This window comes from Meriones unguiculatus, chromosome 10 (genome assembly GCF_030254825.1).
Source record: "Meriones unguiculatus strain TT.TT164.6M chromosome 10, Bangor_MerUng_6.1, whole genome shotgun sequence".
Taxonomy (NCBI): Eukaryota; Metazoa; Chordata; class Mammalia; order Rodentia; family Muridae; genus Meriones; species Meriones unguiculatus.
Genome location: NC_083358.1, coordinates 51,220,440 through 51,232,639, shown reverse-complemented (window position 1 = coordinate 51,232,639; position 12,200 = coordinate 51,220,440). Strand labels below are relative to the sequence as shown.

The 12,200-nt window shown below is 38.9% G+C and overlaps 1 protein-coding gene across 4 annotated transcripts in view; it reads left to right on the top strand.

Moving 5' to 3' along the window:
• The window catches only part of Lrriq3 (leucine rich repeats and IQ motif containing 3), a 93,431-nt gene extending 82,181 nt beyond the window's left edge, over positions 1-11,250 (top strand). For all 4 annotated transcript variants that reach the window (XM_060392443.1, XM_060392440.1, XM_060392441.1 and 1 more), the window contains 2 exons: positions 3,579-4,305; positions 10,561-11,250. In XM_060392443.1, the coding sequence (XP_060248426.1) occupies positions 3,579-4,305; positions 10,561-10,699 (866 nt within the window). In that variant the 3' untranslated portion in view covers positions 10,700-11,250. The remainder of the gene's footprint in view (positions 1-3,578; positions 4,306-10,560) is intronic.
• Positions 11,251-12,200: the final 950 nt, after the last annotated feature.

Below are 12,200 nucleotides of genomic sequence, written 5' to 3'. Positions count from 1 at the left end.
AGTCCACGCCACAGGTTTGAACACATGCACACTGATGTAGTGATCACCATTGTTGACTTTAATGCAGAGTACAAGAATCATGAAAATCACCAGAGAAACCTCTGACCTGCATCGCCTTGTATGTATGTCCATGGAAAAACCCTTTTGCCATCTCCTCAAACTAAACATAATCTCTTTCTTGGTCACCATCATACTCACTTTTACTAATGGCTAGACCCCATTAGGGTTTAGTGGAAACTCTTGATGCCATTAACAGAGTGGAGACATGGGCAAGTCACAGCAGAAAAACATGAGAAAAGTGAACATATTGATGTTATCAGGAAAAGAGAACAGAACAGTAGACCAACATCAGATATTTCAGATCATTGTCATTAATATTTCATAATATTTATTGTAGAATATCTCTTTTCTTTTGTTAAAATTATTCCTAAATATATATATATTTACTATTGAACATTATGATCTACTTTTTATTCCTAAATCTTGTAGGAAGACTTTGGACTTGTCTTATCAAATAGAATTTTCTGTAAGTAGAACAATTTTATTTAGACCCAGGCAATAATTCCTAAAAGTCTATTGCCACAAAAACAAAACAAAACAAAACAAAACGAAAAAAAAAAAAAAAAAAAAAAAACAGACATGAACCAAAAGCGCAAAGTAGGAAACTAAGGAATAAAGCCATGCATGGCAACAAAGGACAAAGATACTGAAATAGTTAGCAAAAGGTAAACAGGCTTAAAAATCAGTAGTGTTCGAAAAGGTGGCTATCTACACTCAAAATTTTTTAAAAGGACTCTTGTCTTATACCTTTCACAAAAATAAATTCACAATTTACTAGAAAGTTATTATAAGACCTGAAACCCTAACACTAGAAGAGTAAACACAGGAGCATGGTTCTTGACATAAATCTTACCAATACTTTATACATTCCTAAAATATAAGTAGTAAAAAGTAAATTAGACGACATAAAATTAACAATTTTCTGTGTAATAAAGAAATAATAAATAAAACATAAGACAACTTATAGAATGGGAGAAAATATTTATGTATTGCATATAGGATAAGGGATGATATATAAAATACATAAGAAACTCATAATTCAATGACAGAAACAATCTTTTCATAATAAATACTTTGGGAAAAGGCCTTAATATTTTCCCAACAGAAGCAAACTCTCAAAAGATTTACATGAATAAGTACAAAAGAATTTGGTATGTAAATTAAGCATCATTGTATCTAAGTTGGAAACCAGAGAATTATATAACATGGTGGTAGTGTAGGCTTGACCCTGTTCACCCTGTTCACACTGGCTCCACATTTACTGCTGTAAGTAGTTTAAGTGATTTTACTCATGAGGATTGTATTTATCTCTCCATTTGTTCACTCTTCCTTCAAACAATTCTACCTGCTGAACAGCATTGAATCAACTCATCATTCTATGAGATTATTCGTGTGTGCAATACTAGGAGGAGTTGGAATCAAAGAGATGCATCTCCCTAAGGAGCCCCGAGTCTGCTTTATTACCCCTGTGTGTGACCAACTACGTGATGAGGAAGCTGACTAGACTTTAAGGATCAATTCTTGCTTATTGATTATAAAAAAAATGCTATATGAAGAGGCATTAAAATGGAAAGATTGTGAACAAACAGCCTTCTGCACAAAACATGAATACACTCTGACAGCTGGTGATGGGCGAATATGGTGCATGTATGTACAGAGCTGTAACCATAACTCGTGACCCACAGTTAGAAGTTAGCACCATCCTTCATCCTGCCAATGAGGAAACATGAAAGTTTGTTTTGTTTTGTACGAAAAGCATAAAGAAACAAAAACAAAAACCTGAGCGTCACTATACCAGTGTAGTTGCTAGTTGTGAGTGGCTTCTAGAGCAAGACTGTGTGGGTGCAGAGGGGTCAGAGATACAGAAGTGCAGCTGGGCTGCTGAAGCAGAAGGTGGGAGGCTCCACCATCACCAAAAGGGATTCCATGCTCTGGCTTTGGCTGTTTTCATTCTTACCTTCCGATACTTGCTATTTGTATTCTCAAGCTTCCTGTTTTTCAGTTTGCTAAATTTGTTACTTAATCGTATACACTGCTTGGTCTCCTTGTGTGGATATTCTTTGGGCCTTTGAGTTAAAACACCTGTTATTTCTCTCTGTTGCTACCATATGTTTCTGTCTTATACCCTGTACTTTACATAGCCAAATTGCTCTGTGAACCTCCTTAAGCATAAAGTACTTAAACATGAAGTCACTAAAGGAATCCTATAATAGACATGATTTAAAATCCCTAAATAAAGAACAGAAATGCAGTCTCTAGCAGAGGAAGGTGGCCTCACACAGGAAATGTTTTTCTTTTCCTGAGATTATTAAGCATATCTTTGACATCTCTGTTTGCTTATTCATCAATAGATTTATAAAGAGTAAATATGAGAACAACAGACTATATCACATTCATCAGGCTTGCAGACATAATAGCCCCAGAAATGTACATGGTCTCATGATTCTCATTTACTTTTGGCTCCATCAGAGCCACAACATAAGAGCTCTGGTGTATGATTTGTGTTTTACCTGGAAGTTCTATTTCCAGGGCCTCTTTCATCCCAAGGCTCCATCATGGCATGGGATGTTTCATCCCCATGTTTGTACAGTGGTCAGAAGGAAACAAGACTGCAGAAGAAATGCACGTTCTTTAAAGGCCTTGGAAAAATGAGGCAGTGCATTTTTGTTCACGATTGAGAGAGATTCAGCTCATCCTGACATGCAGTAGCAAAGAGGCTAAACTTAGTAAACGACTTTCCAGAACAGAGGAGAAACATTTTGACTGTAGCTACTAGTTTTCACTACAGTTAGAAATATAAGTTAACTAATAACAGCACCATTGGAAAACACAGGAGAGTATTACCCTGGTAAGGTGCACTTGGGCTACATCTTCCGGCTCATGATCCCTCAGCTGACAAACTCAACACATGCACAGAGCTTACGTCCCAAGAGGAGAATTATTTTGAAACAAAGAGCTACATCACAGCCTTCACAGCAATAGAGCTCGGACTATTTCAGACCTTTCCAAATTGGCAAATGATGAACTGTAGCTAATCCAGCTGCTCACAGCATGGAGTAGAACACTACTTGTGCCCACTGGTGTTGGACGCTGCCTGACTCATGACCTGTTTGTTCATGATTTTCTTTTTAGCGAACTATATACAAAATTCTGTGTCTAAGTATATAAAAAGTAATGTCTAACTCCATAAAATTATGCCTGGGTATATAAAAATGATGTCCAAAGGCGTAAGAACTATGTCTAAAGACTGTCTACATAGAAATAAGAACTATGTCTAAATACCACATGCAAGATAAAGTGACAGCACTTCTTGCTTGCAGGTTAAATGACAGTGAGAGGTGATAACAAGTAACAACAAATCATGTGACGTACGTTTATATGGGAAAATGCTATATGGGTGGTTTTCTTGTCTAATATCAGAAGTTGAAACCTGGGGAAAATGTATATTTTTGTAGCTTCCAAAGTATTTGAAATGAATATAAGCTTAGCACTTATGTTGTCTGTCTGTTCTGATATAGGTCCAAAGGAGACTAAAGATGAATCTGATGAGGAAGAAGTGGACACCAGGTTTAGGATATCTGCAATGAAGATCCCTTTATATTCCCCCAGAACATTCACATACGGTGCAATGTTGAAGGAGATGAAACGGGACTATATTCCAGACTATGTCCAGCCACTTCCTGCCCCTCGTCCGAAGCCACCGATCAAGACAGAAACACTAAAGGAGCTAAGGAAAAGGAAAGAATTTCTAACCTCAGAGAGGGCTGGCATGAATCTCCACATGTTTAATGATATTGACAAATATCACGTAGAACAAAAACACCAAGAAAGAGAAGAAAGAAAATTAAAAGCCGTGATTACAGCACAAGTCTCCCAGGAAAGGGCTAGGCTCAGCATTAAAGAGCATGGAAGGAGGAAAATTCATATGGCACAAAAACAAGTGGAAAAGGATCATGAGACAATCCAGAAAGGCTTACGGAAAATTTGGAAGGAGAAACTTGCCTACCTGGGAAAAGTTAGAGAGCGGAAATCTATGTTTCTAGCTGAGAAAAAGCTGAAGGCCACGGAACATTCTTTGGTTCAGTCTATGAACAACGAGAGGTCCGTTCTGCTCAGAGGCATCAACAATGTTGACAGACTGAAGCGTAACTTGTCAGACTCAAGAAATAAGCACCGGATTGTTGCTGAAAAGTGGAAGGCAGAAAAATACAAGAATAGTTTGTTGAGGCAGGGGAAGGAGCTCAGGTAGGTGCATGTCTTAGACACCGCAGTCCCGAGTCTGTGGTCATTTACAAAGCCAGTGCTGAGTTCTATCGGGAGGTGTTTTTCTATAGCTTGATACTTTATTCTTCGGAAAATGGAAGTAAGCTCAAAGGTGAAAATTATGTGCTGAGCTGTTACCAAACACTGGGAACTGAAAGAACTCTTCCTCCATTGGCACCACTGAAGGAAAACCTGCTCAGTTTAGGGTTGCCTAGCTAGTCTCCTTCTTGTCTTCTTATTCTTAAACAGAATCTGGGAGAGGAGAGAGCCAACTTGGTTATTTCTGTGTCTCTCTAAACTGAACTGGCTTAACCTTCACAGGCTCCTTCTCACCCAGACATCTCTCCAGCTTTCCCTAAGCTCTGTGCATCTCCCTAGGTTTCTGCACTGGTTGTTTCCCTGGTTGTTTGACACAGGGTCTCATGTAGCTCAGGGTTGACTTCAAACTCTGTGTACCCAAGAGTGACCTCGAACTTCTGACCCTCCTGCCTCCATCTCAGGAGGGCTGGGATTTCAGGCATGTATAACTAATGCCAAGTTTAGGTGGTGCTGGGGATTGAAGCCAGGACTTTATACATGCTAGGCAAGCACTCGGTGAACTGAACTCCATCCTACCTGTTAGCAGTTCTGACCATATAAATTCTATTTTTCTGTATGGCTTTTTCCCCCTCATTTATTTATTTTATTCACTTTACATCCTTTTTGCCCCTTCCCTCTTCCCCTGCTCCACCTCCTCTTTTCCTCAGAAAAGGGCAGCTCCCTTTCCCATCTACCCCAACTCATCTAGTTGCATCAGGACTGAGCATGTTCTCTCCCTATAGCCTGGCAAGACAGTCCTGCCAGGGGAAAGTGATTTAAAAGCTGGCAAGTGAGTCCATGTCTGATACAGTCCCCACTTCCCTTACTAGAGGATCCACATGAAGCCTAAGCTGCCCATCTGCTATGTCTTTATAGGGGCCTACGTCTAGATCATGCACGGTCCTTGGTTGATGCTTCAGCCTCAGCAAGCCCCTCTGGGCCCTGGTTAGTTGGCTCTCTTGCTTTTGTTGTGGAGCTCCTGTCACGTCCATCCAAAGATTAACCCTGTCAGAGAGTGCCAGCCCCTGACACATGAAGGATACTCTGCTAAGCTTGCAGACAGGAGTTTGACAGTTGTCCTCTGAGAGCCTCTACCTAGCAGGGCCTCAAAACAGATGCTGAGACTCACATCCAAACATTGGGTGATGCTTAGCAGTCTTGAGGAAAAGTGGAGGAAAGAGAAAGGACCCATATAAACTCTCACTGCAGTGGGCATCTTGCCATTGCTCACAGAGTATTTGGCCTATGGATGAGCTTCAGGCAACGTATTTTGTTCTAGTCTGGAGTCTTTTTACACTAAGTTTTCTGCTATAGTTTTAACTTCTTGTGATACAGCAGGCTTTTTATAGAGAGCAAATGCTTCTCCATTTCTTACTTGGCTTTCTGTTTTCTTATCCTTCTGACTTCATCCACACTGTTTAATTTTTCTCTAATATGCACTCTTCCAAAACACGGCAAGCCTGCAATATGAAAGAAGGCTGTTGAGGCCTTTGTATGGGGAAAATCTCACAGTTTGTGGTATCTATTGGGCAGAGAGTTCTGTGTGTGTGTGTGTGTGTGTGTGTGTGTGTGTGCAAGAATGAAGACACGTGGTGTATACATGGCTGTTGGCTCTGTGGATTTACCTTTCATCTTTAGACTCTCCACGTATAATGCAAAAAAATATACCTAGTGCAAACATCATCTTTTGTTATTCACTTCTTAGAAATTAGCTCCAATGATATTTTCATTTTTTGCCATTTAATTTTTGAAATTTCTTTCATTATTTTTTTTAGTTTTTAAATTTAATTTTGTTTCATACAATATATTTTGATTCTGTTATTTTCTTCTTACAACAACCCCTCCTCAACCCTAGTTACCTCCCTAGCCATCCAAGTTTAAATTCTTTCTCCCTCTGTCTCTCTCTTTTAAAAATCTTTTAAAAATATTTTGTTTTTATTAATTACAGTTTATTCACTTTGTATCCCAGCTGTAGACTCCTTCCCCTTCCCCATCCTCTCCCAATCCCACCCTCCCTTCTTCTTCTCCTATGCCCCTCCCCCAGTCCAATGATAGGAGAGGTCCTCCTCCCCTTCCAATTGACTCTAATCTATCAGGTCTCATCAGGACTGGCTTCTTTGTCTTTCTCTGTGGACTGGTAAGGCTGCATCCACCTCAGGAGGAGGTGATCAAAGAGGCAGACCATGAGTTCATGTCAGAGGCAGACCATGAGTTCATATCAGAGATAGTCCCTGTTCCTATTATTGGGGAACCCTCTTGGACACTGAACTGCTATAGGATACTTCTGTGCAGGGGTTCTTGCATGGTCCTTGTTTAGAGTATCAATCTCACAAAAGATCCCTGTACCCAGTTTTTTTTGTTTGTTTGTTTGTTTGTTTTTTTTTTTTTTTTTTTTTTTTTTTTTTTTTTTTTTTGGTTCTATTGCTCCCCTTGTAGATTTCCTGTTCACTCCAGGTCTTTCTATCTCCCCCTTCTTTCATAAGATTCCCTGCACTCTGCCAAATCTCAAATCCCCCCCCTCTCTCTCACACACACACACACACACTCAAAAGACCAATAAAACAAGAAAAAAAAAAGCTCAAGCCAAACGAAACAAGAATTCCACAGTTGGGACCAATTGTTGAAAGACATACACCCTCATGCCAACTGCAGTTTCATTTCATTTCATTTCATCCTGACTTATGAAGCTTTTCTGCAGACAGCAACTTGTCTATTCATAACTTCCACCTTGATAGAACAGCCACCCTGTTTATACAACAATAACATGTTTTGGCTCCAAGCACATTTCATATTAATATCCAGCCGATAACTCATGTTCACCCACACATAGAGGGTCCATTCCCCAGGAACTGCTCTGTCTTCAAGCAGTTACACTGTTGCATATTTATCTGTGGCCAAAATCTACCAACTTTTTATTGCTTTGCCTTCACCTCATGCATGCTTGAAATATGTGTCAATACCAACCTTGTGCATTTCCTGCCTGCTGTAGAATCCACATTGTCCAGATCATCCTTTGCATTTTGCCCAGTGTCTCTTTCACCCTCTTCTGTGTTGTCTTCACAAAGCCAACTGTCCTCTATTGCTAGTTTCTGCCTATGGCCAACCCAGTGTCCCCATCACCTAACTAATCACTAGCTAGCTTATATCAGCACCCTTTGGCTTTTATAAACCCAACTTCATCTATCCCTCATTTACTCATTCTTTCTCTGACTTCATGAAGGAACGGTGTCAGGCCTTCACCAAATGCAAGGCTTCAGGTTCAAGCACCACTGTATCTCTGAGTTCCCAGAAGGAACACTGGCCCTCAAAGTTGAATTCTTTCTACCCACCATGTCCATAGACATGAAATTCTAGGTGGCATAGATCATTTTTATGTTCTGTGTCTGCTACGTCAGGGTAAGGCTCTGGTTTTCTTATTTAAAGCCAGTGTCAGTTCCTGCTGTGAATATTCCTCTTATAGAATCTGGGTTTGTGTGCAACAGGCATCTTGGTTTGAAAAGAATTTGAAGTGTAATATGTCTTTAAATTCTTGAACATGGTAAAATATCTCATTAGTTTCATCCTTCTTTAATTATGATTATAATTCAAATGAAATTCTATTATATTTGATGAAAAAGTCTGTTAGAATCACTGAACACAAGAAAATGGTGCCTGAGCTCCAGTCCTCAAGAGGTGGCAATATTGAGTGGATATGATGGTGGAAGGGACTACACGTGTGCGTGTAAGGGTGTTAGTTAGTCCACATTAAAAGTGTTATCCAGGTGGGTCTAAGTAATCACCTTAGCTTTTCCATGCATCATCTCAGGTATAAACTTTCTGTAGCTTTTCTTTATACATACATACATATATACATATATATGTATATGGATTTATTTTTATAATTTATTCATCTTATATCTTGATTGTAGTTCTTTCCCTTGTGTCCTACTGGTCCCACCTTCCCTCCTTCTTCCCCCATCCCCTCCCCTAGTCCTCAGAATGGGGGAGTCCTGCTCCCCTTCTATCTGATGCTAGCCTATCAAGTCGCATCAGGACTGCCTGGATCCTCTTCCTCTGTGGCCTGGCAAGGCTGCTAGGGTCCTTGCCATGCATGGCCTTTGGTTGATGAATGAGTCTCTGCAGGACCCCCTGGGTCCAGGTTTGTTAGCGTTGTTGGTCTCCTTGTGGAACTCCTGTCCCCTCTGGGTCGTTCTACCCTTTAATCTTCCATAAATCTCTCTGAGCTCTACCCAAAGTATCTATAACTGAGTTTCTTTTTCTGTAATCAGTGGAGTGGACTTCCTTTTTCAGTTTTCAATGTCAACATGCTGACATGTCCATGTACAGTTGATTTACATGTATGGATCACTCATTGATTCTTTTCAACAATTTTATTTTAGTTTTTCCGTTGCTCATTATTTTTATCTTTTAGTGTGATGATTGCAGTATAATACTCTGACTTACATTTTGCTTTCCTTTGTATGTTTTAAGTTCTATTGGCTTGATTTCTCCTCATGGCCAGATATGTGCTGTATCTGTGATCTAGACTGAGAACGGGGTAGCTAACTTCAGCTAAGTGGTTATCAAATGGGAGGCACATTTTCTCTCTCTTTTTTTCCCAGAACTGGAGTTTGAAGCAGGGCTTACGGCAGGCAGAATTACATCATACAAAACTTCTAAGCCAGACTGTCCTCTTCATGATGATGAAGAAAACAGATATGGACAACTTAAACAGTACATCCATAGTCACAGTCCTTAAATTTCATAGAAATATTTTGTACACCAAAAGAATGGTTGTTGAACCTGCCTTGCAACAACCAGCCACAGTTTCTCCACGCAGTGTCCTGGAAGGGATCACAGGGATAGCCTGAGGCTCAATGTCTCCCATTGGCTGGTTTCTCCTACACTTTCTCTCTACTGTCCAGTAATCTTCTAATCCCAGTTTCTCTAATCCCAGTCTATCTTCAATACATTTGCAATGTGTAACTCTTTTTGTCTTTTTCTGAATGAGTTAGACCATCCAGTTCTTAAAGATGAAAAAGAGAGAGAAAAAATATTGAGAATTTATTGAAAATCCAGCCAGTAAGTTGCAAGCTTATACCTCAATCTTTTCATCCACTCTGAGCCCAGATTTCTAATTATACATATGTAGAAGTGTAGTACCTCATGAATCAAACAGAGGCATTCCCCCCAGAACTGCATGGAGAAACAGAGTGAGGTCAGTTCTTGGAACATACGGTAGTATACTTCTCCTGGTGCCTCAGTTTTAGCCATCCGTGCTATATAAAATACTTCTGACAAAAACAATCTGTCTGTAATTTTCTACCTGGAAATGTGTCTTTTTTAAAAAGTCTCAAAAAACAAACAAACAAAAGTCTCAAGAGTTATTTCATGTTTGAATCTTTTGTCTCCTCTCCTCACTTCATAAGCTTCGTTATCAACATTCACCTCACTTCTTATTTTTCTTTGTCTTGTTTTGTCATGAGTTTCTTGTTGTAGTAAAATATTTAATGCAAGAACTTATTATATCTTTCTCTTAAATTCCTGTGCATTTTTCTTGATGATATCCTTCTATGTTTCTTTTTGTCTGCAGCATGCGGAGATAAGGTCATGCTTTGACAGAGAATGACTGAATGAGGATGAATGCATGACTTGTCTTCTATACTGTGACATGTCCTGGGTGTGGTAGGGTAATCTGATCTAGGTCTCTCTTACTGAGAATATGTACTCATCTAGTGGAGTTGCTGTAACAAGATACCTTAGGCTGAGCAGCTTGAGGTAGATTGGACTTAGTTTCTGACTTGGAAGTACACACTGGTGTGGTTTTCCTTCAGTGTCTTTACTTGGCTGCCACCTCACTATGGTTTTATGTGTGCTTTTCTTCGAGCTGGTGTATGTTCCTCTTCTCATTGGAGATTTAGCCATGTTGTATTCAAACCCCCTTGTCTAATCTCATTAAACCTCAGTTGCCTCTTGAAAGTCCTGTCTCCAAATGCAGTCACACACTAAAGCACTGAGCTAGGAATTTAACAGAGGACTGAGACTTTAACAGAGACTGAGCTCTCTTTTTCCTGTTTATAAATGTCTGTTTGGAAAACATCAATTTTATCTGCAGCAGGCTAATTTCTATAGTTTAGTAATCTCAACTGTTCTCATTTGACTTTACTTCTTTCCTCACAGGGCTGAAGAAACCCGTAGAAAGCACCGTGAAGAGAAATTTGTTATTGATACACTCATCCTTCACAAAGCCTGTGAAAGATTTGAGGAGGCCAAAGCAAAAGTTGCACTTATTAAGTCTCTTGAAAGACACCGTGAATGAACCAATGCCACACCATATCTGATGATGATTGTGAATTGTGGCCACTATTTTGATTTAAAGGATCTTGAAAAACTATTTGAAAAGCTTGCTCTATACACAGTGGATCTGGGTGTAAACCTATTCAAAAAGAGAAGAAGGCTCCAAGTGTTTCTGGCATGGATTATAACACAGAGCTTGACTTTTCACTTCTAACAGGCCATTATATATCCTTGTGCCCAAGAGGAAGTCAAAGCTGTGTGACTTCTTCATGCAAAGTCTCCCAAAGTCTATGGATTTCCATAGGCTCTAAGAATGTCAGGTTGTTAAGCTACATTCAATTTCCTCTGCTAATTGTTTACTTCATTGCCAACTTTTACTTATATATTGAATATGCACTAAAACCTGTAGTTACCAGATTTCATATATTGAATTATATTTCCTGTTCAGGTTATTAAAGCAATTTTTGCATTTTGTTTATTTTTTCAAAATAAAGGTTTCAACAATGTATCAATTATTTATAGTCATAAAAATTAAAAGACATAAACTATGGAAAGTAAACCATCTCCCTTGAAGACTTTTGATGTGTTTATCCTTTTTATAGAGATATGAGGACAGAGAAAAAAGTAATCAACAGGAGAATCTATGAAACAATCTTTTGCCAATCATAAACTATATAGAAATGGCATATAAGTAATATTAGTACTAGAAATCTGAAAAAAAATACGTTAAAATGTAAAAATCTTTGTTTACCATGCTTTCATCACCTAGGTCAATAAAAGCATCGATGTCATTTTTACATAGCTGGACAGGGTGCCATACAAATCTGTATTTCATTTTCACCAGCTATATGAATAGACTTTAAAAGCAGTAATACTTCAGAAACCCTCTGATTTTATCAATCTATTGGAGTTTTTTAAAGATCAAGTATTTTATAACTGCAATTCTTTGTGTGGGCTTCAGTGCTGGATGGTTATCAAATGTGGGTATTATTTCCACAAAATGACAGCTATCTATCTAAGTCCACAGTCCCAGCTTCCACTGTACTGCAAATTAGCAGATGAGTAACAGGCAACTCATTTGGTATTTTGAATCATTCTGTAGAAAGAATAAGGAGAAACATAGTCAGCTGCAGAGCACCCCGGAAAAAAAAATTTCACAGCAACTGAGCAAATGTCTGTCACTCCTATTTTCTATACAGCTTTTGAAAGTCATATGTATATTTTATATATTAAACAAAATAGTCATCCATATCAGTTACTGTGATTTTACTATTTAGATGTGCAATACAACATAAATCAAAGAGCATGGTATTGTGCACAAAGTAAGCAGTTCATGACAGTTCATAGAGGTGGGGGTGAACACACTTCTCCACTCACTGGAATGCTTGCTCAGTCTTCCGTCACTGTTTGACAGACATCAAGAAGAATAGGAAGAACCGTTTGTGTGCTGATTTAAGAACAATTTGTTGATTTGGTATCAACATTGACTGTGTTTTTCTATTCTCTCACTCCATATTTTATAG